Raw genomic sequence first — 26,879 nt, forward strand, 5'->3', positions numbered from 1 at the left:
GGCACACTGGAAAACTGTGACATGGGACCTTGTGCACGGAGCTGGTTCACCTCACTCTGGAGCCAACGGGTACGACAGCACATCGGGAATGATAAATTACTGACATACAGATGATAAACTCTGCGTAGGCAGATTGTGATTATAGATAAGATGGAGACTGTAATTAGATTTTGTTTCCCTGCTCAGTATTCAAACATCCTCTCTGTTGTCTTTGGCTTTCCTGTCGGCCGACTTAATGTGTTTGGGTTTTTTTTTTCGCTGGCGTTGCCGCAACACTCTGCCGTGCTTTGTACTTCTCAGTGTTCCGCTGAGTGCGGTGAGGGCCACCGGACCCGGGCGGCGGTGTGTCTGATTGACCATGTGACCAGACTCCCGTTGGAAAGCTGCGAGGGGAACCGCCCGCCAGAGGTGACATCATGTGACTCTGGACCGTGTCATGGACGCCTAGAGTGGTATACAGGACCTTGGGGGCAGGTATGACCGTCACATGCCGAATCGCATGTTCATGTTCACACGTTATTACAACAGGTCCAACTCCAAATGATGATGATGATGATGATGATGATGATGATGGTGTGTGTGTGTGTGTGTGTGTGCGTGTGTGTGTGTGTGTGTCTGGAAGTGTTCGGCAGAGTGCGGGAATGGGACGCAGACCCGGAGTGTGGTCTGCCTGTTAAACACCAACGGCACGATGGACATCGTGGACCAGATGAAATGCTCCCGTTTGCTCCCGCCGACCCTGTCTCAGCCCTGCCACCTCAGGATGTGCGGCGTGCAGTGGTACGTCACGGACTGGAGCGCGGTGAGTACGCAAACACGCCGCTCTTTCTCTCGTATACGGTATATCTCGACTTCAAACCTTCCAACATGCTCTGCAGAACTCCCTCGCTTTGGTCTGTGATCTCTCTCTCTTATTTTAAATCAACTTCATTCTCTAAAAAAAAAAAAAAAAAAACGCCAACTCAGCGTCGCTTTTCATCCCCTTATGTTCTTTGAGTTGCGGCCAGCGGGTGAAAGCCAAGTCCCGGTTTCACTCTTGTTTCGGAACGAGCCACGGCAGCTCCTTTAAATCACTCTAGCTTCTTACCTCACCTACCCTTCCATTCATCCCAAAATACAATGCCCTTGCCAACTCCCCCAAACCCTTTTTTTTCTTGTAAATGAAGGTGCACAGTAGTAGCTGGTGTTTTTTATATATATTTAGGGCCTATGCAGCATTTAAAATGTCAAATAGATACAAAATGGGTCAAAATCTTCCACAGTATGCATTAACACACACCTTAGGTATTAGTTGTATCGCTTGACTACGCAAATCTACATGCACCTAACAAGTCAGACACACACGCCCACAGAGAAGGACGGTCTCCTTGGGTGTAGTATGTGTCTGTTTCTCCGCATGGGTGAATGCACCGCATGCATTCTTCCAGACACGTTAGTACAGCGCAGCATGAACATGCGGACCAAGGTCGACCCATTTTCACTACCTCCCCTCCCGACTTGCTCCCTCCACGACCCAGTGCTCACGTTCCTGCGACGGTGGCTACCGCGTGCGGGAGGTGCGTTGCCTTGCCGACAACATCGTCCCGAGCGACGGCTGCGACCCCGGTGTGACCCCCGAGAGCCGAGAGGAATGCAACGCGGAGCCCTGCGTCGCCGAGACAGGTAGGACTGCTGAGACGCCTGTGCGGGCCCCTGGCGGCCCTCACGGGGAGTCGAACGTAGGCTGGTTTGTTCAACATAAAAACATGAGGAAATTGATCTAAATGTGACGAGGCACATTTCAATTTCCCCCCCTTTGTCCGCAAACACTCTACTACTTCCAATTCTATAAGCACTCACGTAAAGACACTGTGAGAGCCATTTAAGGAATATTGGGACGTTAGCAAATTACCATGGATCAAGAACAAAAAAAGCACCACAGCTGTAGCATCCCCGGACGACTCCTTGAAATATGCGGAGTACTGGTGGTGTAGAACGTAGAGTTATACTCCACCTCTTTGTGTCGTCTCTCCAGACCCTTCCTGTCAGGACCAGTATCACAACTGTGCGGTGGTGGTCCAGGCCCGGCTGTGCGTCTACCCGTACTACAGGACGGCCTGCTGCGCTTCATGCACCCGAGCCTCGAAGACCTACTCCGACCCCTACCTGAAGAACCACCTCTACAGGTGAGGCTGCACCGCCTCCCCCACAAACGGGCACACGGGCAAGTTTCCAAAGGTCTCTGTTTCTCAAAGTTTCGCTGATTAATAAGCAGAGGAGTTTTGTTAGAACAAGCCCCTGGACTCACCACAGCCCGAATGAATGACCGCTGAGGATTTCCCCCCGACCAAAGGAAGAGCAAACTGAAAGACAGCCCATCTCCATCTCACGACTGAGAAGACCACCAGCGCATGCTCAACAAACTCCATAACAATATACATTTCAGTAACTGCATATGAATCGAATGAGGTTCTTATTTCCTCCGTCCTCGGTATACACGTCTCGAGTTTCTCGAACTAGACAGCTCACATTTGCCAGTGTACTTTATCTGAGTAAATTACTATATTTATTCTTAATAAAGGCATACAGATCAAAGAGGCTTGGTTGTGTGCTTTGTATATGTAACATAGGTTGTGTTTTCTTTAAAAGCTGGCTCACAGGAATTCAAAGCATCGTTCCACCTGACTAGGATTTTTACACTCTTGACACACATACGGGAGTTCACGAACTATCTACGAACACTGGCGCCTTTTGTAATCCGAAGGTACCGCTGAAGTTTTTATGGTGTACTTATTGATGGCATATGAGCTGGGTTGTTTGACATCTGCAGTGGAGGCAGAACTATTTTGTTTTTACACCAATCCTGACCCCACCATGAATCACGGTCCTGTCGATTCAGCGTGGAGAAGCATGACTGAGCGTGTTTCAATTAGCAGGATACCGTAGCTTGACCATGTTTCGCGTTCAAACAGAATTTATAAAACATAAGATCTCATGTGGTTGTCAAACGGAGGTTTCAAAGCTGCAGTAAAATTTGACAACCTTCTTCACTCACTCAAATATACAGTAGTTTCCCGACGTACTTGTGTTAAGAGGAATGTACCACTCCAATCCATCAGCAAACATTTTAATTTCACCTCCGTAAAGAGGGTGGGCGGTTCTCAAAGAAGGGACCACAGCTACCATTTACTCGTTCAAGATAGTAATACCATTTCTTTAATGGGACAGTCAGGCTGACAGCATGTAAAAGGCCATTATTCAATCACAAGAACTTAAAAGCACAAATTTAAACATTAAAAGAACAACCCAATGACAAACACTCAAAGCATTCTCTGCCGTACGTGAAACAACTGTAAAAATAGCATGGAGACGGGCGTCCTCCACAGACCCACCATCTCTCTAGACAAACGTCTCTAGACCGCGTTCTCCTGGTGCATGAATCTGTGTCCGTGGATGCGAAGCTGCATAGGTAGGTCCATGCTCGTAGGCTGAGGAAGTGAATTGGGGAAGGAACAGTCTTCAGGGCGAGCCTGGGCCTTTGGCATTTTGTGTGTGTGTGTGTGTGTTGGGGGGATACAGGGTCCGCATTCCCCGTCATCCATATATGTCCTAATTAACTCACTCAGACACTGACGCCCCACAACATTTCAGGCGCCATCTCCATAACATCTAATAGTTAAATCAAACAAAAAAAAAAAAAAAAAAGAAAACATTCACACTAAACCCCTGGATTATTGTCAACAAAGATAGCAACCCCCCCCCCCCCCCCCTATCAACTGATAGCTGTTTCTGCTTAGTCCTTGGCATTGCGTTCCAGATAGAAAGATGAGTTATTGTTATGGGTTGGGGTGCGGCAGGTGTTGTAATAAGCTCTCTAACACTCATTACCATCGATTCAAACAATCACTGTAGAAGTCAGTTCTGAAAATACAACGGCAAGTAACATTATCCACCAAACTACCTTGTAAACGACCAAAAAAATAGATATTTTTCACTCCGTCTGATTTGTGTAGCTTATCAAATAAGAACTGTTTACTTTTAAGCATCGTACCAACATTCAGGATTCAATACTGTTGAAGTTTTACAAAGACATAAATATAATAGGATATATAATACAGTATACTGTATAAAATATAAAATAAAACTGATCGTTTTCAAAAATGATACATCACCGGAGGCAAACCCAGAAATCATCTTTGACACTAGGCCAAAAAAACAACAAAAAATCAACAAAAACAAACAAAAAAAAAAACACTCATTGAATTATGCCCTGAGGTCAAATGATAAAATGGGAGCCATGTCTCAAACCACACCTCAGTCCTTGGATAGTGCATGATACCTAAGTAACAACTGATAAGTGCACTGGATACAAGCCTGGAGGCAGGATGTGTGACGTATGTGAGACACAGTCCGCGTGTAATATGAGTGTGTGCTAGTTCGGGTCAAATCGCACTATTATCCAGACTGCAAGATAACACGTTAAGGAAAACTTGAAGGCACAAAACATCTGAGGCAGCTTGGGCCTCCGCGATCAAACAATGCAACATGTTATGGCATCAAGGGAGTTTAAACAAACAAAAAAAAAAAAAAATAAAATAAAATCACAGAATAATAAAATAAAATAAAAGAAAAGCAAGACCAGAGACAGTGTTTGAGAGGAAGATTAGGTCTGAGAACGACTAGGCAGTGAAGTCGAGTGAAGTTAAGGCCAATTTAGACAACATCCAAACAGAATGCTGCAACAGCTAAGATAATGTTAAATATGACTATTCCCACACTGTACAATATGAGAGTATTTGTATCACTGCAAGCTATTTGTTTTTCTGTCCTGGTCCAGAACATAGATATCTCCTCTCATGGTTCAGTCAATTATATTAAACACAGCTTTTTTTTTTTTTTTGTTCTTTAAAAGGTTGTCATTATGCACAATAATATATAAATGTATGTTACAAGAATATACACAGACTTGAGTTTATAATCTTAGTAAGGAATACATCCAAGCATTCAGGGTGAAGACTTTGGCTTTGAAAAGGTTAGTCTACATACATACATGATGTAACACACATAGAAATCGCCCCAAAGGAGGGAAATAAAAAGGACAGGATCACAGAAATGGAGGCGAACCAGAAACGGACAACATGGCCGAAATGCAGAACCAGCGTCCTTTGGGACAATTTCGCTCGCACTCGGCCACTTGTTTGCAAAGGTTTTGTTCCAGCTCTCCTCGGCCCTGATTTCACATCTGCGTGTACTTGACAAATCAGAGCATTTTTCGGCTAAAGAGGGGGACAAACAAGGAAAACCAGAAGAGAGGGAGAAGATGTGGGCTCGGAGGGGTTTCTAGGGGCTATGTTCAAGTTTATTGTCCCTCATGTGCAAGTCAGTATAAAAATGCTACAACTGATGATACTTTTGTCAATAAGACGGGTTCAGGGCAGGCCCCAATAGTTTAATAAATAAATAATAAAAACAAAACAAGGGTTGGGTCGTGGGTTGACGGGGACTTGGAATTTGGCAGGATGCTCAGTCGTCACTCCCTGGGTTTTTCTCGCCACTTGGCGTTTCTTTCACCAGTCGGTCGACCAGCGAAGGAAGAGGAACTTTTTGAGTCCACACAACGAGGCAACAAAAACAACATGGCCGCTCCGTCACTCCGCACAGAGTCCTGTTGCGCTCCTCAACAGTGCACGCCGATATCCACTCCGTTCCGTTTCTGCATTTCCCACGTCCGTCTGGCTGGGTGTACCCTACCTCCCTCCCTCACTCACTGTCCGTCTCCAGGTCCGAGTCGGACCACTGCACTGGGCTCAGTTTGCAGTGGCGCTGGGCATACTCGATGACCGATGTGTAGCAGAAGTAGTACTGATCCCAGGTCTGGATGCTGAAGGCCCGCTGTGTGCGCATCCGCCGCACCGTCTGCCGCACGTCCACCGTGCCAATGTCCTCCAGCCGAGCCAGGCAGATGTCCAGTGTGCAGAAGGTTCCTATGTTTTGTAAAATGGTGTGAGCTCAATTCTCTCAAGTTAACAAAACAAACTAAAAGGTATACAGGATGTGTCTACCTGTGCGTCCGATACCGGCACTGCAATGGATGACCACCGGGGGGCCGCCTGGGGGCCCTGTCCAACTGGGGCCCAGGCTCCGCACCGCCGCCTCCTGCTGCCGCAGCACGTGCTCACGAAAATCTAACATGGCAGACGCACACTTGGGCACGCCGAAGTCAGGCCAGCTGACGTAGAGGTAGTGGGACACCTCGCGCTTCTCACCGGTCTGAGAGAGAGGATTAAAACGAGGTCAGGACTCTCCAGCTCGACTTAGAAGTGAAAAGGTGGCGCTAGGGGAGTTCACAGTCTGGTATGTCCTATGCCCACAGTTGTCTGAAGAAAGTAATAAAATAAAATAGTGTAGATCGAGATTGTTAACTTGCCACTAATCATCAATAATCTACGCATTTCATTAAACCCTTGTTTAAAAACACTGCTCTGTTACAACCACCGCAGCTTCCTACCAATTAATAGTGTCATCCATTTACCGTTAAGATTTTTTTTATTTTTTTTATGTGAGCTATTAAAGCTAAGATTCTTTCCCCTTGTAATTAAAGAAATGCTTACCGCACACTGTGGTTGTGTTTTAAGTGCTGAAGCAAGTTGCTGGTGTTACCTTGGGTCATGTTAACACTTTTCCAACAATTTGAGGACATTTGACTTTTCTTTGTGTGTTAGAGTTAAAGTAAGAGCAATTAATTGAATTAACTAATTGAATTAACATTGTGGGCTGATATGTGATTACATAGATTTACAAGGATATATGAGGTTGTGTTCGTCATTATGTGTGTGCAATAATGTTTCTGTGATTACATAAATTTAGATATATCGTTACACACACAAGTTAATATGGTCATGGTTAAACAACATAGCCAAGTAATTAATAAAATTCCCATCACTGAGCAATTTTGAATCCGCTCGCGATAACAGATCTTCTCTCGTGTCTTTATGTTGATATCTGTTCCAACGCACTCACCTGTGTGTTGTAGAGTTCGAGATGAGAGAGTTTGAAGTCCTGGAAAACCTGGATGTGCATGTTCCTGACCAGGAAGTACCCGTGCTGCTCGGTCCTGTCGTCCTCGAGGGGCCAGTACTGGCCGCACTTAACACGCCCACGCTCCACCACCCTGGGACACACAATGAAATAAATACAACTCACTTCATCCACAAGCCACATTTAGTTGACGACTTCTGTGCACGTGTGAGGAGTCTCACCTGGTGGTCATCACTATGATCAGCACCATCTGCTCCCACACCATGCGCCAGAAGTCTCCGAATGTCTTTGGCAAAGGACCTTACAGAAACACAAGAACCAACATTTGGATTTTGGGGCCGCACATGGGGTTAGAACGAGGTTTAAATCGCCCTTTAAAATTCACAACATACTGATCGCAGAATAAAACAAATTTTAACCAATTCATAGAATAGATTTACAAAAAAAACAAAAACAAAAAAAAAAAACCCTCATTTATAGAAAGCATTTTTCTCATCAAGATAATCTGACTGGAATGCAATACATTTAACAGGGCATGCAGGTCAAATAAAATAACTAGAGAGGCTATAGCCTGTCATCAGCAACGACAGATGCTTACCCTGAGTTGCAATGTAGGCGTTGCTTCTCTTGTACCCGTCCATAAAACTGGCATTGATGTAGTCTGATGTCTGCAGAAAGCATCACGAGAGGTGAAGCCAACAGCATGCCGCGATGCTCTACTGCCCCCTATTGGACTGCTAGGTTAAGTACCCCACATTGGGGCAACACTACTGATCGTCCATTTCATATGTTGTGTAACCAACAAATTTAAAGACCAACTTAATGGCCAGATATTTTATTTGCGGCACACAGTAAATATATAACGTACGCTACCAGTTAAAGTTTTACAACACCTCCATTTTTCCCATTTTTTATTGAAATGTACCCAGTTTAATGTCTCAATAATCAAGTACTCTGAAATTAAAGCATATAACAAATAAACAGTTGGATGGAATCGACAGAATATAATCAAGTTTTGACTCAAAGTAGCCACTTTTTGCAGATATAACAACCAAACACTCGTGGCATTCTTTCTACGATGGAAATCAAATATTGTTTTGGAAAGTTCTTCCCATCACTGTTGGAGAAGTTCCCATGAATGTGTTGCACTTGTAGGTTGCTTTGCTTTCACCGTTCTGTCCAGTTCATCCCAAACCAGTTCCATGGGGTTTAAGTCTGGAGACTGTGCTAGCCATTCCATGATTTGAAGCCTACCGTCTTGTCCTTTTCTTCTAAGGTAGTTTTGACATAGCCTGGAGGTAGATTTTGGTTCATTATCTTGCTGTCGGATGAATCCCTGACCAACTAGGCATAGACCAGCGGGTATTGCATGGTCCTGTCAAAAGGTGTGGTAAAAGCTGTGCAAGTCCACGACTCTGGATCAAGCAAAAGTGCCTCAGAGCATAGCGCTTCGTCCTCCATGTTTGACAGTTGTCACACAGAGGAACCATCCTTTCGCCTCGACGGCGTACAAAAACCCTGCATGATGAACCCGAGATTTAAAATTTAGATTCATCGGTCCATAAGACCTTCTTCCACTCCTCGGTAGTGACTGACGGTGCTTCATGCCTCAGACAAGCCTCTTTCTTATTTTGCTGTCTTAGCAGTGGTTTTCTTACTGCCACTCCACCTGTCAAACCTGCAGCTCCAAGTCTCTTCACAGTTGAAACTGAGACTTGCTTACTTGGGGCAGTGTTGAGCTGTGCTTGAAGCTGTTGTCCTGTGAGCTGCCTCTCACGCAAGCTGTTCACTCTCAGAAACTTGTCCTCTGATTCTGTTATGGCTTTGGGTCTGCCAGACATCTTCCTGTCAAGAGTTTCCTCCAGTTTCCAAGTGCCTTTTGATGGTGTAGGAAACTGTACTGACTGACACCTTGGCTTTCTTTGCAAATTCTCTCAAGGAAAGACCTACACTTTTAAGGGTTATGATGGTCTGTCTGTCTTCGCCAATCATTTTATGATGAATTATGAACGCAATGTACTACTTCCTGCCGTGCGACATTGTCCAAATAATGCTTCCGAGGGTGTAATAACAGTCTGTTCCAACACTGCTTTTATATAGAAATAGTGTTTTTAAGTAATCAACAAAAGTTGGGATGCCTGTAGGAATTGTTTACATCAACTTTCAAAGCTTAATTTACTTCCATTGCTGCAGAACAGTTGTAAGTTGTTAACCCATTACTTGTTCCCTGAAAAAGGCATTTTTTACAACTCAGAAATTTACATTATCTTTCAGTGTTTGGTAACCTAAACTTTTTTTTTTTTTTTTTTTTTTTTTTTTTTTTTAAACCTCTGGCAGTTTACTGCTTACCTTCATACCATTTCAGGTTATTCACTGTACTTGAACTGCTTGAATTTCAATAAAAACTGGAAAAATGGGCGTGTCCTTAAACTTTTGACTGGTAGTGTATATATACACACAAGTCATAATAAACTTCCATTTTTAAAACTGGCAATACTGTTGTCATATCATCTTAAATGGATGGCAATGATGAATGCGTTGCAACATTCTTTGAAGAGGAACAAGGCATGAGTCATTACCTCGTCCTCTTCATCACAGAGCTGGCAGAGCCGCACTCGTGATTGGTCCAGGCAGAGGACATCGCTGTACCTATTCTTTATCTGATTGGAAAGCTTCCTGTGAAGAAGGATACGCATACAGTTGCAGGGAAAACATTAAAAGGCAAATATCAGTCAGATGATTGTGTGCTCGAACATATTCCTTTAAATGGACACATGAAATTATGGATAAGAAAAAAAGTGACAGACATAGGACGGTATATAATTGGTTCATCTTTACTTTGAGTAGTCGAAGGTTCCGGCTGGCGGCTCCTTGCGGATCTCCTCGTACTCCTGATAGATCCCCTTCTTCTTCCTCTTCTTCACGTGCTCCACCAGATCCTGCACTGTCATGCCTCCTTGCTCAGGCATGTGAACGGACACCTCCACATAGACGTCCTCCTCTGGATACCACGACGACGAGAGGGCCGGGCTCTGGGAGGACAGCTGGTGCGGCGGCCGCGGCAAAGCCTTCTGGGGCAGCGGGGGCACACCTTCTACTTCCTCCTCTTCCTCCTCCTCGTCAACGTCCAAGTCCTCTGCGTCCTTGTTCTGAGATTGGTCGGCGGAGTCTGTGGCGTCGCCGATGGGAGCGTCCCCCTCATCCTTCTGATGCGCCGGGGTATCCGGGGGTGTGTCGGACTGGGGAGGGGGCTGGTGGTTGCGGCCATTCATGTTAGCATTAGAACTAGAGTTGCTGACCGCTGACCCATTCCAGTGTTGGTGGTTCCCCTGCGGCCCGTTGGGAGCGGAGCACGGGCTCTGCTGGTGCTGGCCGGGGCCTCGAGTCCTGCCCTCGAACCCGCCACAGTGGTTGTGCGGGTTAGCGTTGCTGTCGCCGTAGCAATTGGAGTTTGTCACCGTGAGCTCAGAGGCTAAGGGTGCGTTTATGTGGGTGTGGGATAATGTAGCGCCCGCGCTCGAGTTACTACACTCCAGGCTGTAGGAGCGCAGCAGGCTTCCCACACAGTCGTGCACGTTTTCGTCACCCAGGTCGGGGTTTGAGTGCACGTTAACGCAGGACTGGATCCAGGCCACGTGGTTGTACTGGGATGTCCCACCCAGGTGTTCTGGCAGGGACGAGACTGGGATGTGATTGGCCAACTCGTGGGCTTTTACAGTGCACACCTGGTGGACGGAGGCATGAGAGGACACTTTAGAGAGACACGGAGACCCTCAGGCCTACATAGATGATGTGCCAAATCCATCATTACAACACTAACATTCATTTGTTAAAGCAAAAATATGAGAAAGTACTACGAATCATTAACTTCAGTAGGTAGGTATGTAAAAAATATCTATCTCCCTCCCTCCCTCCGTACCTGACAGGTGGCTAGGGAGGAAGGCAGGGTGGGATATATTAGGCGGAAAGTGAGCAATTACTATTTGAATTTGATGTGCTGGAAGCAGGAAAAACTGGCAAGTGTAAGGATCTGAGCAAATTTGATAAAGGCCATTTTGTAATGGCTAGACGACTGGGTCAAAGCATCTCCAAAATGACAGGTCTTGTAGGGTGTTCCTGGTATGCAGTGGTTAGTACCTACCAAAGGGATCCAAGGAAGGACAACCAGTAAACCTGCGCAGGCTCATGGCTCATTGATGCGTGTGGGGAGTGAAGGCTACCAGTCTGGTTTGATCCCACAGAAGAGTTACTGTAGCACAAATTGCTGAATAAGTTAATGCTAGCGATGATCTTAAGGTGTCGGAACACAGTGCATCACAGCTTGCTGTGTAGCCGTACACCGGTCAGAGTGCCCAGACTGACCCCTGTCCACCGCCAAAAGCACCTACAATGGGCACATGAGCGCCAGAACTGGACCATGGAGCAATGGAAGAAGATGGCCTGGTTTGATGAATCATGTTGTCTTTCAAATCATGTGGATGTCCGGGTGTGTCGTTTATCTTGGAAAGAGATGGCACCAGGATGCACCATGGGAAGAAAAGTCGGCAATGCTCTGCTGGGAGACCATGGGTCCTGACATTCATGTGGATGTTACTTTAACACATACTACCTACCTAAACATTGCTGCGGACCAAGTACACCCTTTCATGGCAAGGCTATTCCCTGAGGGCAGGGGCCTCTTCAGTAGGATAATGCACCCTGCCACACTGCAAAAATTATTCAGGAATGGTTTGAGGAACATGACAAAAAGAGGTCATGGTAAATGGACTGCATCATATATAGTGCTTTTCCAATCTTGTGACCACTCAAATCGCTTCACAATATGTGCATCACATTCACAAACAAATTCATGCATCGATGGCAGCGGCAACCAAGGCGCACACCTGCTCAACGAGAGTAGTTAGGGGTTCAGTATCTTGCGCAAGGACACTTTGGCATGCTGCCGGGGAAGAGCCGGGGATCGAACCAGGAACCCTCTAGTTACTGGAGGACCTGCTCTACCTCCTGCGTCACGCCGCTGACTTGGCCACCAAATTTCCCCGATCTCAATCCGATGGAGCATCTGTGGGATGGGCTGAAACAACAAGCCCCATCCATGGGGCCCCACCTCGCAACGTACAGGACTTAAAGGATCTGCTGTTAATGTCTCGGTGCCACAGAACAGAGAGGACACCTTCAGAAGTCTTGTGGAGTCCATGGCTCTACGGGTCAGAGCTGTTTTGCCGACACAAGGGGGGGGGGCTTTCACAATATCAGGCAGGTGGTTTTGGCGACACAAGGGGGGCCCACACAATATTAGGCAGGTGGTTTTAATATTGTGGCTGAACGGTGTATATTGACTTGTGTATAAAGGGGCATAATAGGTTCTCTTTAACAGAAAACTGTGGAATTCCTTGTATGAGTTCACATACTTGGCCAATAAAGCTGATTCTGATAGAACACAAAGTTGTAAAGATGACAGTAGACAAAGCTTAAAATATGATGTTGCTGCAACAAAAAATAAAAAATTCCAATTGTAAAATGTGGATGCGTCACACACATCTTCAACCCGGCAGCACAGAAGACCTAATGTATACAATCAGAGTTTTAAGATGGGCACCCAAGATAAGTGTCACAAATTCAGTGTCTCACAATCTCCCCTTCTGTTCTTGAGTTATGGTGTTGAATAATGGCCAGAAAAGTGTTTTTGCATGATGTCACAGTGAAGTTGACCTTTTGTGTGATTTGTGAGAAGAAATGTTGTCATAATTATTAATTCATTAAATATGAATATGGCAAACCAGTGTTTGTGAGGTCACAGTGACCCTGACCACCAAAATTCCAATCAGTTAATCCTCGAGTCCTAATGGACGTTTGTGCCAGATTGAAATGAAATTCCCTCCAGGTGTTCCTGAGATATCGTGTTCACGACAATGTGACGGACGTGAGGTCAGTGATCTGACCTTGGACCACCAAAATCTAAACAGTTCATCCTTGAGTCCAAGTGGACGTTTAAGAAATTTCTCAAGAAATATAGTTTAAGAATGGGACGGACGTATGGACATACAGACAACCCAAAAACATTATGCCTCCGGCCACGGCTGTCGCCGCCGCAGAGGCATAAACCCCCCCCAAAAAAACAGGAAGATCAGTGCATAGCCTAATATAAATTGGTCTAATTAGAACTGAATAACAGCCGCAAACATTGATTTGTGTCACATTCAAATGGAAATGGTCCTCACTGAGTTTAGTGTAGTCTCTTGACACTCTCCTGCAAGTTTTCCCCAGAGGTTTTGCTAGAGCTGCCACCTCTTCTCTTTACTCTAACACTTTTGGTTTAGGCATTTGAATTTGACAGAATTGTGAATTTGTTTTTTCTCTGCCCTGACATTTTATCCACATCTTTCTGCATTGTCATCTTTGCTCCTTTGCAGCGTTGAATGAGGTCTTTTCGCAGGGCTTCATCTACTGCATACCCAGCCATTGCATCCTGGACCAAGCACAATGCTACTCAAGTCCTCTCTTTCAGGTTTTCTATGAGCATATCCTTGTTGACAGAGTACCCTCTTTCTACTGCAGCACGTCCATGAGACAGTGTGAGAATTTTCATTAGGTCCCACAGTGCTGCATACTCTGGTCTGACACTGACAAATCTTCCAAGAAATTCACCAAGCCTGCAGCTGTAAGCAAAATCTTGGAACTCTGCTTATGGTTTTCACTGACATGCAATAACAATGCTTCATATTGAGCAAGAACTTTGTCATATTCGGAGGCAGTGTACCATCCCTCATTGAGAACCTGTTTATCAAATATTGCTATTGCACTTTTAGCTTCTGTTACCATAGTCAAAGGAGATCATGTGCCACACTGCCGGGTACGGAAGAGGACTTACAAGATGTCGCCATGAATGGCAGCCAGGGTGAATTGCTGTGCGTTGTTTGGCCTCTATTTTGTGTTAATGTTTTTTGCGACCGCACACGGATTGTCTTCACGAGAGAGGAGATCCTTAACAATCAGGGAATCTACTCAAGACTTATTCTCAACTTTTCCTGCTCCTTCCGTGGAATTATTGGACTTTGTGATGAAAGGTGGCCCTTGCCCCGGCGGTCAGACGCTGGAGAGGAAAGCGCTCGGGGACGCTAGTGCGCTTCATGTGTAGGGATTACGCACAGAACTGCCGGTAATATCTGCGCTCAACATATAATAAGATGGATGAGCTGCTGATAGTGGTGAGGAACAGACTTTTCTCAACCCTCTTTTTGTTTCATGAAATCGTGACTGTGTGGGACTATTCCGGATTCTGTACTGCAGTTGCCCGGCTTCCAACTTTTCCGAGCCGACCGCGACACGGAGCTGATGCAAAAATAAAGATGGAGGGATCTGTTTCTTCATGAATGATGGCTGGTGTAGTGACGGGAAAGTGATTTTGCGGACATGTTCTCCTGGTCTGGAATCTTTCATTATAAACTGTAAACCCTTTTATTCCCCCTGTAAGTTAACATCCTTCATTCTTGTCTGTGTTTACATTCCACTGCAAGCCAACGCGCAAGGACGCGCAGTGGCTGCACGCCAATCAGATACTGGATGTGGAGTGGAAGCACCCGGACTCCCTAGTTATCGTCCTCGGGGACTTTAAAGGAATTTAAGACAAACTCCTGAAATACACTAACTGTCCCACCAGAGAGGAGAACATGCTAGAACACTACTACACCACTGTACACAACACGTATCACGCCGTTACCGTGCTGCGCTGGGAAACTCCAAACACGTCTTGGTCCACCTGATCCCGCATACAGACAGGAAGTCAAACTGTCTAAAGCAGCGAAGCAGCGGGGGGAGGATCTGCGTAAGTGCCAGGACTGCACGGACTGGGAGATGTTTAGTACTGCCACCGACAGTACTGTGTGAATACAGTGGTTTAGACGTCATACACTTCTGCGAGTATAGCTGTCTACCATCACCCACCAGGGTTATAAGCATGACAAGCCTTGGTTCACAGCCAAACTCAGATGGTTTTGTTTGAAAAAGGAGAAGGCATTCAAGCGTGGTGACAGGGATGGTTTTAAAGTGGCAAAATACATGTTTGGCAGGGCAGTGAGGGAAGCCAAACGGCTGTATTCTGAGAAGTTGGAACAGAAACGACACTGCTTCAGCATGAAAGCAGATCAACTACAAACTGAAACGTTCCCATTCCCTGAATGACTTTATCTTGCAGATGAATGAATGAACTGAATGAGCTTTACTGTCTATTTGAAAGACAAGGGGACAGTCAGAGCTTCATCATTCTCCCCTTAAAAATCCAGCCTGAGCACACTTCTCCCCCCATCACAACCTTCTCTCTCTCTATTCAGGAGAGACATTAAAAGGCTCTTCAAAGGGCAGTATGTGGTTCAATAGCAGTGAGTGCCGCTTCCTATTAAATCCACTGTTGCAGCTCCACCGACAACCACGTCAGCCGCGCAGCATTTCCCTATTTTTGCACAAGAGATCTACCCCCCCTCCCCCTTCAACTGTGTGCTGCTACACAGCCTTTTCAATAGAAACACGAGCTGAAACTACAGAGAAATGACGAGCCGGTTCTTTTGAATGGCTCTTTTGTATGAAGCCGAGCTGTTCTTTATTTTTTGTTGTTGTTGTCAAGTTTTACAGTTTTATGTTGTGTTTAAGTTGCTGAGATGGGCAGGAGATTTGCCACCTGCAAATGTTTCCATTTAGATAAGTCTATGCTCCTCCCTCACCTGGAAGTGCCCTGGCCTAAAAGGAGCGCACCCACCGCCACGTCAGATTCACAAAGTGAAGGCGCACTGGTCTGAGTTTTTTTTAAACTAATATTATGTGTGAAAAATACTATTTATACCTGTTCTACACAAAAACCTTGTTTTGGGTGCTCCCGTTAGGGGTCGCCACAGCGGATCATCTGCCTCCAATACCTTCTGTCCTATCTTATACCTATTCAATATCTTCTGTTCTACACAAAAATGACTAACTATAATACTGTTTTTATTTATTGTGAAACATCACACACACACACACACACACACACACACACACACACACACACACACACACACACACACACACACACACACACACACACACACACACACACACACACACACACACACACACACACACACACACACACACACACACACACGTTATTCACTATCAAGGCATTCTGGAGCAAAACGTACTGCCTGGTGTCAGAAAGCTCTGTCTCAGGTCATGGGTCTTCCAACAGGATAATGACCCAAAACACAGCTAAAAGCACCCAAGAATGGATAAGAACAAAACACTGGACTACTCTGAAGTGGCCTTCTATGAGACCTGAGACATCTGGAGGAAAGAGCTGAAACATGCAGTCTGGAGAAGGCACCCTTCAAACCTGAGACAGCTGGAGCAGTTTGCTCACGAAGAGTGGGGCAAACTACCTGTTGACAGGTGCAGAAGTCTCATTGAGAGCTACAGAAATCGCTTGATTGCAGTGGTTGCCTCTAAAGGCTGTGCAACAAAATATAAGGTTATGGGTCCCATCAATTTTGTCCATGCCATTTTCATTTGTTTTATTATGTAAAATGCTGTTGAATCAAAAGCAAAGTCTGATTCCTATTAAATATGGAATAAACAAAGATGGATGCCCATTCCTTTTGTGAGTTAAGTTATTTAAGAGAAAATTGTGGGTTCTTTTTTCGTCGAAGGGTACCAACAAATTTTTCCACGTCTGTAGGGAGATATACATTTTATATAAATAAAATGTTTATCTTAATTATCCACTATCCTGGACACCTCCCCTCCAATCAGATGAACTTAAGCAAATTATAACTCACCACCAATGAACTTCAACCCCTGCCCCCTCCCCTCAGTCATACATGGAGCAATACACTAGTTATTTGTGGCAGACTACTATAAAAACATTTAACATCTTTTAACTTTGAAAATCTAAAAAAACAAAAAAAAAAATCTTAAATATAAAAGGTATTAAAACAATAGTTACAGTGGCCCCAAAACTGTGATACATACCGAACTGTGAGCCCACTGTACAGTTGCATCCCTAGTGCAAACCAACTGTCTCCGGTGTTCAGACATTTTAACACCTCACTGGAGCACCTGCAGCGTGCCAGCCTGCTTCAAGCCTCCACCACCATCCCTGTCCCAAAAGAGCCAAGGATCACAGGTCTTAATGACTACAGACCCCTCAGTCTGACCTGTGTAGTGATGAAGACTTTTGACGCCTTGTGCTACGTCACGTTTGCCTACGGAGCCGACAGGTCTGTAGACGACGCAGAAAACATGGCTCTTCACTTCATCCTCCATGACCTGGACTCTCCTGGCATCTACGCCAGGATCCTCTTTGTGGACTTCAGCTCCGCATTCAATACCATCAGCCCAGCTCTTCTCCAGGACAAGCTCTTCCAGCTGAGCATACTCAACTCCACCTGAAGGTGGATCACTGACAGGAGTCGACACGTGAAGCTGGGGAAGCGTGTCTGACACCCGGACCATGAGCACCGGTGCCCCCAAAGGCTGTGTCCCCTCCCCACTACTCTTCTCCCTGTACACCAATGGCTGCACCTCCAGACACCAATCTTTCAAACTCCTGAAGTTTGCAGACAATATCACCCTCAGACTCATCGCTGAGGGTGACGAGTCTGCCTACAGATGGGAGGTGGACCACCTGGCTTCCTGGTACAGCCAGAACAACCTTAAGCTCAAAGCTCTGAAGACAGTCGAGATGGTGGTGGACTTCCAGAAGAAAAAAACCAAAACAAAAACAAAAAAAAAAAAAACCCGGCCCAGCCCCCCTCTCCCCTCACCATAGTAACTCCCAAGACAACTGTTGTGTCCTTCCGTTACCTGGGCACCAAAATCAAGGAAGGAGGCCCATTCTTTCTTAAACACCTGTATATTCACTGGATTTTCCTGGAGCTTTTCAGATACCTTCTCCAAAGCTTGTTTTGTGGCAAATCACATGTCCAGCTGTTTGAGTGGCACATTGATTGCTTTGTCTTGTTGGTCCAGTTTTAGCAGCTGGACAGGTGTCTTTATCTTCTCCAGTTCTTCCCTTTTGATAAAGTGTGACAGCAAGCTTCTCAGGGTGGACTGGAGCTCCTTGCTAAAAAAAATATATATATTTTTTTTAAAAAGGCACCATTTTTTGCAATGTCTTCTGCACTGCTGGCCACACTTATATTGCCCGCTTAGCAACTGCTAAGTCTTCCACTCATCGATGGACACAGAACTTCAGGGGGAAATGTTTTTCTTGTTTTGGTTTACTTCAATGAAGTCATTTTGCCTTGCTGGTGAGTCATGGAGCAACTGCCAAATAGCTCTTAGTACATCTCCCACCTTCCGACCTGTTTCTTTCTCTCCATTTTGAAAGCTTCCATGCACAACATGCAAACCACAACTTCCCAGATTGATCTGGGTCCATTTGGCTCTTGTCCACTTGGAACGTCCTCAGGAACTTCCAGTTGACCAAAACATACAAGGTAAGCCAATTTTGTTGCACAACATGAAACCCATTTGGCAATCTCGCTGTCTGGGAATATCGGACCAACAATGACTGACGTATCAGAGCTGGAGTTGAAGGAGTAGTTGTTTCAAGCCTGGCTTGGCTTGAAAAAACATGCTGAGCTGCCTTGTGCTCCTGAGCTTTTTCCCTGTTTACTTGTAATGCTGTGTTTCCATGATTGACACTTTTCTTGTGTACAGTGGCTGTTTGAAACACTTGGTTTATTGGACAGCTTTTTCCCCCCTCTCCTGTGTCTTTTGAAGGTGTCACCCTCAGAAAATGTGTTCTTTAATTGTCCAGTATCTGGCCTTGCCCTCGTGCCTGACTCTCGATTGCTGCGATGCCCATATTACCAACATCAAAAGACTTTTGAAAATTCTCCAGTGTCAGTTCCTCTCGTTCCTCTCCTCTCGTAGGAACTAGGAACGTTCATAGTTCTTAGAACACCATTCTTGAGGGACTTTGAGCTTCTATTCCAGGGCAGGGACTAACCTGCACAATAAGAACCTTCAGTGACATAAGTGCACGCTCCCTCGGGAGCCCCTCAGACCGAGCACAGTCCGCCCAGTCAAGTCACATCACTCTGGGTGGGGACCATCCCACGTACACTCAGCGGTAATAAAAAAATAACGAATAAAAATAAAATCCAATAAAAACAGTACTTTTATTGTAGATAGTATTTATTTCATTTATTATATTTTCCAACGTTAATTGAATGAAACAAAATCTGTGTGCTGTGTCCCAATGTGTGCCTGTGCCTTACGAAAGTCAAAACAAACTTTTAAATTACTGTAGATCTAATATGAGATTGAAGATCATCATCGGGGTTGTTGTTCCAGCACATCCCACAGATGATGGATTGGATTGAGATCTGGGGCATTTGGAGGCCAAGTCAACACCTTGAACTCTTTGTCATGTTCCTCAAACCATTCCTTAACAATTTTTGCAGTGTGGCAGGTGCATTATCCTGCTGAAAGAGGCCACGGCTATCAGGGAATACAGTTGCCATGAAGGGGTGTACTTGGTCTGCAACAATGATTAGGTAGGTGGTACGTGTCAAAGTAACTTCCACATGAATGCCAGGACCCAAAGTTTCCCAGCACAACATTGCCCAGAGCATTAAACTGCCTCCGCGGGCTTGCCTTCTTCCCATAGTGCATCCTGGTGCCATCTCTTCTTCAGGTAAAAGACACACAGGGCACCCGGCCATCCACATGATGTAAAAGAAAACATGATTCATCAGACGAGGCCACCTTCTTCCATTGCTCCATGGAAGTTCTGACACTGGTGCCTATTGTAGGCGCTTTTGGCGGTAGACAGGGGTCAGCATGCGCCCTCTTACCAGTCTGCAGCCCTATACACAGCAAGCTGCGAAGCACTGCGTGTTTTGACACCTTTCATAGCAGCATTAACTTTTTCACCAATTTATGCTACAGTAGATTTTCTGTGGGATCAGACCAGACGGGCTGGACTTCGCTCCCCACAAGCATCATTGAGCCTTGGGCGGCCATGACCCTGTCACCGGTTCACCAGTTATCCTTTCTTGGACAACTTTTGGTAGGTATTAACCACTGCATACCAGGAACACCCCACAAGACCTGTCATTTTGGAGATGCTCACCCAGTCCTCTAGCCATCACAATCTGACCCTTGTCTGCAGCTTTGCTCACTTCCTGTATTGCGTGCTTTCTAATAAAAAAAACGAGTGGTGTTATATCAAGGGAAACATGTCCTATGTGGACAGAAAAACTGAATTATCTGGTCAAGTTTGTAATGATAGTCAGTGATATGATGATAATTAGGAGGTTAGGAGGTTAAATATGCATATATCAATTTTGAAGTGACTTTTATAGCACCGGCCACTTGGCCGAAACAGTATTTATGGGTTAAACGTCGAAACATAATGCAAGGGTTAACTATCACAACAGGCATATTAGATACCTTGGTAATGATATCTCCACCAATCTGTCAGATTTGTTTACCCTTATTATAGAACCCAGAATCGCGATTGTGGCACCGCCCCTTGCGGCTGCCTGCGCGAGCATCACGTGTCGATTACGCACATTTGAGTATTTTTCGAGCTTATAGAGCTTGTGCGTGATCACCGGATGTCATGACATTTCACTGCATATATGTACGACCGTATGTGTATGTGACAAATAATCTCTTGAACTTGTCAAAGTCGCTCAGATCCTTACACTTGACCATTTTTCCTGCTTCCAAACATTAACTTCAAGAACTGACTGTTCACTTGCTGCCTTATATATCCCACCCCTTGACAGGTGCCATTGGAACAAGATGATTAATGTTATTCAATTCACCTGTCAGTGGTTTTAATGTTGATTATCGGTGTATATTAACCATTGCTGCCAGATCACCAATAACCGAATAGCCTGAACACCAATAACACAAATAGTAGCCTACAATTTTGCCTACTGACAAATCTAGACTGAACTTTACGTACCAAAATGTACGATTCAAAGTTAGAGTTGAGTTTGCTATGATTATTAACTGCCACTAACACCGGCTTCCTATTCATTATTTTCCAGCTTTCTCAATACCAACACACATTTGAAACCATTGCTCCTAGCCAGAGTTGAGTCGCAAATCTTTAACCTTTGCAGGCAAAACAAGCTGGCAAGCATGTCAACTTTAGCAACTGAATCAAACATGCTAACCAATTTAACATTATTCAACCATTTAAAACAAGTTGAGAAGAAAGCAACGTTAATCAAAAACCTAATAATGACCACAATTAACAGCCAGCAGTGACGATTTGAAGGATAATGTAACTTACATTATTCAGAGTTTCGGCCACTTAAGTTGTAATGTCATCCAAGCTGCATGTGCTACCATGTGACGCGACTTGGGGTGTGTTCACAGCGTTTCCACAACATAACCGAGAGCAGCCTATTCAAAATAAACCATAAACTACCATTTGAACGTTAATATGATCTTGAACATGACTTAGCCCTTTTAGATGTTATCCATTTTGCGGGGCTCTGATAGATATCTTAGTAGTTCATTCTCAGCTAAAGGAAAATAGGATACATTTTTTATTTTATTTTTTTTTTTTACAAGATTTACCAGGGCATTTTTCTTTTTCCTCTCAATTTCCAGGTGTTCTCCATCACCGGAAGATTGGCCAACTGTTTTCCAGGTATTCCAGGAAGTGTGGGAACCGTGTCAGATTGGGGTCCCAGAGACTAAATCTTATCAAATGGCTTAATGCATATCAAGCTGAAGTTGTCTTTTATACAAAAAGGTTGCGAGTGACTGTTTTAAGACATACATACCCGCTCTCGCAGTTTCTCGCGGACAAAAAGGCGAAGAACAGCGAAAGGAGCTCGGAACCAGAGAGGTGACGAGACAATGAAAACGCATTTTAGACGAGCCGGGAATGCCCCCTAGAGACAAAGAAAAACACACAAATTGAAACTGCCAGTATAATAAATGCTCCCATAATCAAGTACCAAATCGAGTTTCTGCGCTGTTGTGTCCAGGCTCATGAATCCAAACTGAAACAATTTCCATGACTTTGGCACCCAACTTCTGTTACACCCTGACCTGCAATTGTCATCAGCGTTCCATGAATGGCATTGGTTACAATATTATACATCCTTTTCTCTTGCTGGTTGAGATTCCACTAGGGCTGCCCCCTGACAGTTGACAAGTGGAATCAGTCGGAAACCCGTCAGTCGACTGAGATTCTTCAAGTCGAGCAGTCCACCCCCCCCCACCACCACCCCCTTTCAGTCAGTGTCTATTACAATAACAGGATAACATAGATAGAAGCTTGAAAAATGCACAGGGATAACAATTCAATGAGAAATTATGAATAAAGGGAATAATAAATATATTTTTATATGTGTGAATCGAACACAGCTCTCTGCAAAACAGAGAGCCCCGCTCCTCCAAATAAAACAATTGAAAACAGTGTGGGGATGGGGCAAAACTCGTCCACACGTAAAGATTATTTTCTGTGCGTAACGCATGGAGAGGGGCTGATTGGGGAGAGAGTCACAGATATAGTGTCCCCATTACGCATGGCTTCACTCCATATGCATTGCCCTCCCCCAGCTGACGAATAGTCTAATATTCGCATAGAACAGCAGATTCCGATTCAACTGGCAAAATTCTGAGTCGGGTACAGCCCTTAATTCATTCACACGGTTTGATGTAATCTGCACTATTTCTCAGTTGCTTTTCCTCAACTTCTACTTCAAATAGTCCCATTGTCACATTCAAGAAAAGCCAATGATAACAAGGTTGCAAGAAAGTTTAAGGCTCTCAGAAAGCTGCCGAATTAAATAAGCTTTTGTGATCATTACCTTGAGCAAGTCGAGTATCTTGACACAGAGCTCGTAGTCAAAGTTTCCATAGCATGAGTTGGTCATGTCGTAGATAAATATGAGACCGTCTCTTTGGGTTTGAACGCTGGGAAAATGACAGAGAGAGAGAGAGTGACACGTTAATCTTTGAAGGAGAGTTGGATGCCAGACACTCATTGGAAAATCCGGACTATTATTGTGAGGATTTGTTACGGAACAATCCAAAATTAAATTGAAGTCTGCAATAATGGGCAAAAGGTCTCTAGAAAAACTTGGCCAGAGAAAAGAACAAAGTAACAGCCAAAAGGAAAAGAAGTTAAAAATAGATGAAGAAAGAGTCAGGATAAGGACAGGATGCCACACCTCTCTATGGCTTTATCCAGCTGATAGATTATAGCCTGCAGGACGGCTTTGTGAGTCGTGACATCCGGCCGATGGAGACGAGCAGTGAAGAGGGCGAGGGCGGCACCTTTCGCATCACGACCAGGCTTGAGGAGACATAGGAGGTACAGTGATACACAGATCATTATTATTATTATTATTATTATTATTAGCGAGGGATGTGCCAATCTAATATTCAGGATCTGGTCCAATATTGGCCAAAATGATCGGATCGGTCATTATTATATTGTAGCCGTTGCATTGTATAAATGACTATTAACGACAAGTGGCAAGTTGCAGCAACATAGCGTGACGTACTGTAAAGAGAGGTCACGTGGCAACCAGGAGCAGCAATAACATCGAGTGAGAGACATGTTTGCAGTGTGAAATTATTTTAAGACTGAGTGCAAAAGCAACACAGTGGAATGGAATATATGCAACATGAGTGTTTGGAGGGGGCGGAGTTGTTTGAAATTTCAACACGACAAAACATGATAAAGCACTTGCAGATTTTTGTTATCTTAAGCTATTGAATTGAGTTTTGCAAAGTTGCACTTTAAGTGATATTCAAATCCCCTGTTAAAAGAATACCTGAATAAAAGGAAACAGCATTATTGTAAAAGTCATGTTGTGGGCTTCATATTTCTTTCTTTGAGGAAATGGGGAATAGTTTTAACCTGATCATTTGAGTATATACTCACCAGGACAGTGAATTTGCCATTCAGCAGCTCACAGCGGAGGGGCTCTTCGTCAGGGTTGATGTTAAAGATGCCCTCTTTGATTCTTGTGTTCTGGAGTTTCATAAATGATAACAGGCAAAAGTTGTTGCTGCCATGTTCACATATGGGAGAGACACTGGAATTTTCTGGTAGGGATAGTTTTGAGAAGCATTTTTCGGTAATAAAAAGTCAACTTCTATATCATTTTCTTGAGAAAAAAAAGAAAAGAAAAAAAAAAAAAAAAAAAAAGACAAAAGTACAGTTTGCTCCGAGGGCTGTCACTCCTGATCAGAGCTGCTATGCTGTACCTTGTATGCCTGGAAGAGTTTGATAGCTCTGGAGACGTCAAACTTGCGGGCCATGAGGAACTTGACAGCTGTGGGCTCAGAGACAAGACTAGCACTCTGAGGCTGTTCCCTGCTACGCACTTTACTCAAGAACTCCACCACCGCCTGGAAGAGACAGAAAGAAAGATGAGTGAGAGAAGGGAAGAAGGAAAGCCAACCAAATGTAGGGCAGAACAGAGAAATGAAGAAATGGGAACCAGAATAGAGCTATAGGAACTAACAATGTGAGATAACGAGAGGAACTGACGCTGGAGAAATAAACACACATACACAATCAGGTAAAGAGATAAGACAACAGGCGAATTAAGAAAATAAAGAGCAAACTGAACGAAATGTGTCAACCTACAACTCTGTAGCACTCAACACAGTGTAAAAATTGCAAGATAAATCTGCAAATAAGTAAGTGTAATAAGTAGTGGATTTTAGGAGACACCAGACTCATAGGTCAAGTCAAATAGACAGAGACCAATAAGATAGAATAGGAAACAGCAACTCAGCTTCACAACACTGAATCATTAACCAAAAACAATGAGCAAAAATAAAGAAATAGTGTTGGGCGCGATCATAAAATGAGGTCTAACATCCTTGTAGTCATAAGGATCCTTTCTGCCCTAAAGGAGTTGTTATAAAGATGTCATTTGACAAAGACAAAAGAGTCAAATGATATATAAAGATACGGGCTAATGTACGATTTTTATTCAACCGGCGACTAACTTGCAGTTCAGGCATCACTATGAGATGAAAAGAGGCATTTTCATGATAAGATGTTGAATTCGCAATAAAAAACCAAAACTAATAAATAAATCACGACTCAGAAACCGGTAAACGGGCCTCGGGAGAAGCCGTCGAGCATGGAGAAGCGACAACAAAAACCCTAGTACCAAAGGTGCCACTTCAGTTCAGATATCTCCAACGAGCGTACAGGCCGTGTTGAATCTTGGCGGTCACGCCTGCGGCCAAGTTGTCATCTGAGGCCCCGAATGACACTGGGCGCTTCTCTTTTTTGTTTTTTTTTCAAAGACCGTCGGGCTTTCTTTAATGCCAAGTCTCTGCACAACAAACAACACGGCATCCAGCACCGAGACAAAGTCCCTGTATATGAAGACGTACGCGGCCGCGATAAACAACCTCTGATTGGAACAATTCTAGGAACCAGGGGAGGAGAGGCTTCTGCGAATCCTCGGCTGTAAATGTGATCCTGTAACGTGACAAAACGTGGAATCCGAGGAAGAAGGGACGGGGGTCGTGGAAGAGTTGCGTTCAAACGTCAGTAAGACGGCCGCCATGAAGCTGCCTGTCACGATCCGAACACTTCAGTTTGACAATTCATTGTCACGCAAATAACTGCGATTAACAGTCGAATCAACTTTTTTTTTTTGCCGCTGTGTAAATAGAGCCATAATAATCGACGTCACAACGACCTATGGCAGAAGAGCCATCTTTTGAGATTGGAGGCTGGTACGTATGAATTCGGTGCGGTCCCCTCATCCCAGCTGATGGAAGCTCAGCCAGTACCAAACCGTGCGTTGCGACATCTCCGACGTTGACGTTTTAATATTAACACGTGATTTGGGGGGGGGGCACACGTGAATCACGTGTTCGAAATTCAACCGAGCTCCCAAAACGAACGCGATCCGGTCAAACAATCGCGATGAGTCGATTATGTAACGATTGTGACAGCTCCCGGGCCAAGTTCCTCCGAGCGGCAGCCCAACTAGCACTATGTAGTAGCTGATTAACATGTGGTGCCGAGCTAACGGCTGTTAGCATTAGCGCCAAGCGCTACAACGAGGCTGCGAACAAGACGCCGGGATAATAACCGTCGCCAACCGCGGCACAAACGGCTCCGACAAAGCGTGCGGTCCGGCTGGATGAAATCAAAGTTAGGCCAAGAAGCCAGCCGCACTAACCCAGCAAACGCCATTATGCTGAGACCCCGGAGCTGCCCCGCGTTGCGAGCGCACCGCTGTCAGCCACGCACGGGGGGGGGGGGGGGGTAACGGCTCGCTGTACACCCGACGGGCGTCGCTCCCGCGAAATAAACGGGCGTCGGCACGCGAGCCGCGCGCTTCCGCGACGCGCGGCGGGCGCTCGGCGACGGCGACGGCGACGGCGCCGGGACGAGAAACTCTCACCAGCTCCTCCTGGGTCGTCAAGGCTTCCGCCATCTTGAAGCCTCCGCTGCGTCGCACCGGGCGCGCCCACCCGCTCCGCTCGTTCACGCCCTGGCGAGGGACCGGAAACGGAAGTCCCGCTCCCCCGGCGCAATTCCAAGAAGTCGCGCGGCGTTTCGTCGCGTCGCGTGTGCGTGTGCGTGGGCGCGGCTTCGTCGGAAACAGTGAATCCAGTGATAATACTCCAGTCTGAGGCGATTAAACAGTAACAAACCCCTCCCACTGCTGCCATTATATAATAATAATGATACATAAAAATAAAAATGGAATTACTTTTTTTTTTTTTTAATATTAATACAAATGTGTCGTTTTAAACGAGGTTTATCCATCAATAAAGCACCAATAAATCACCGTAAAATAAAACAAATTTCATCACAAACCGTTTATTAATACAAATATATGTGCAAGACGCAGTGGTAT

At 45.0% G+C, this 26,879-nt stretch overlaps 2 protein-coding genes across 2 annotated transcripts in view; one reads left to right on the forward strand and one right to left on the reverse strand.

Moving 5' to 3' along the window:
• Positions 1 to 2,510, forward strand: part of adamtsl7 (ADAMTS-like 7) — a gene marked incomplete at its 5' end in the record, with an annotated part of 7,379 nt that extends 4,869 nt beyond the window's left edge. Inside the window, 6 exons of the mRNA XM_079999495.1 lie at positions 1 to 69; positions 301 to 474; positions 623 to 802; positions 1,518 to 1,662; positions 2,015 to 2,165; positions 2,269 to 2,510. The exon at positions 1 to 69 is cut by the window's left edge and continues 105 nt beyond it. Of these exons, the coding sequence (XP_079855621.1) occupies positions 1 to 69; positions 301 to 474; positions 623 to 802; positions 1,518 to 1,662; positions 2,015 to 2,165; positions 2,269 to 2,305 (756 nt within the window). The 3' untranslated portion in view covers positions 2,306 to 2,510. The remainder of the gene's footprint in view (positions 70 to 300; positions 475 to 622; positions 803 to 1,517; positions 1,663 to 2,014; positions 2,166 to 2,268) is intronic.
• Positions 2,511 to 3,774: 1,264 nt separating this feature from the next.
• ptpn9b (protein tyrosine phosphatase non-receptor type 9b) lies at positions 3,775 to 26,453 on the reverse strand (the record flags this gene model as incomplete). Its single annotated transcript, XM_079999813.1, has 13 exons — positions 3,775 to 5,963; positions 6,042 to 6,249; positions 7,000 to 7,150; positions 7,239 to 7,317; positions 7,616 to 7,685; positions 9,597 to 9,693; positions 9,856 to 10,742; positions 21,804 to 21,914; positions 22,839 to 22,944; positions 23,202 to 23,326; positions 23,921 to 24,010; positions 24,247 to 24,390; positions 26,421 to 26,453. 13 exons carry the CDS (start codon positions 26,451 to 26,453, stop codon positions 5,740 to 5,742), a joined length of 2,325 nt encoding a protein of 774 aa, XP_079855939.1. The 3' UTR covers positions 3,775 to 5,739.
• Between the last annotated feature and the right edge of the window lie 426 nt (positions 26,454 to 26,879).

The sequence above is a fragment of the Zeus faber genome (genome assembly GCF_960531495.2).
Source record: "Zeus faber genome assembly, chromosome: 4".
In the NCBI taxonomy this organism is placed as follows: Eukaryota; Metazoa; Chordata; class Actinopteri; order Zeiformes; family Zeidae; genus Zeus; species Zeus faber.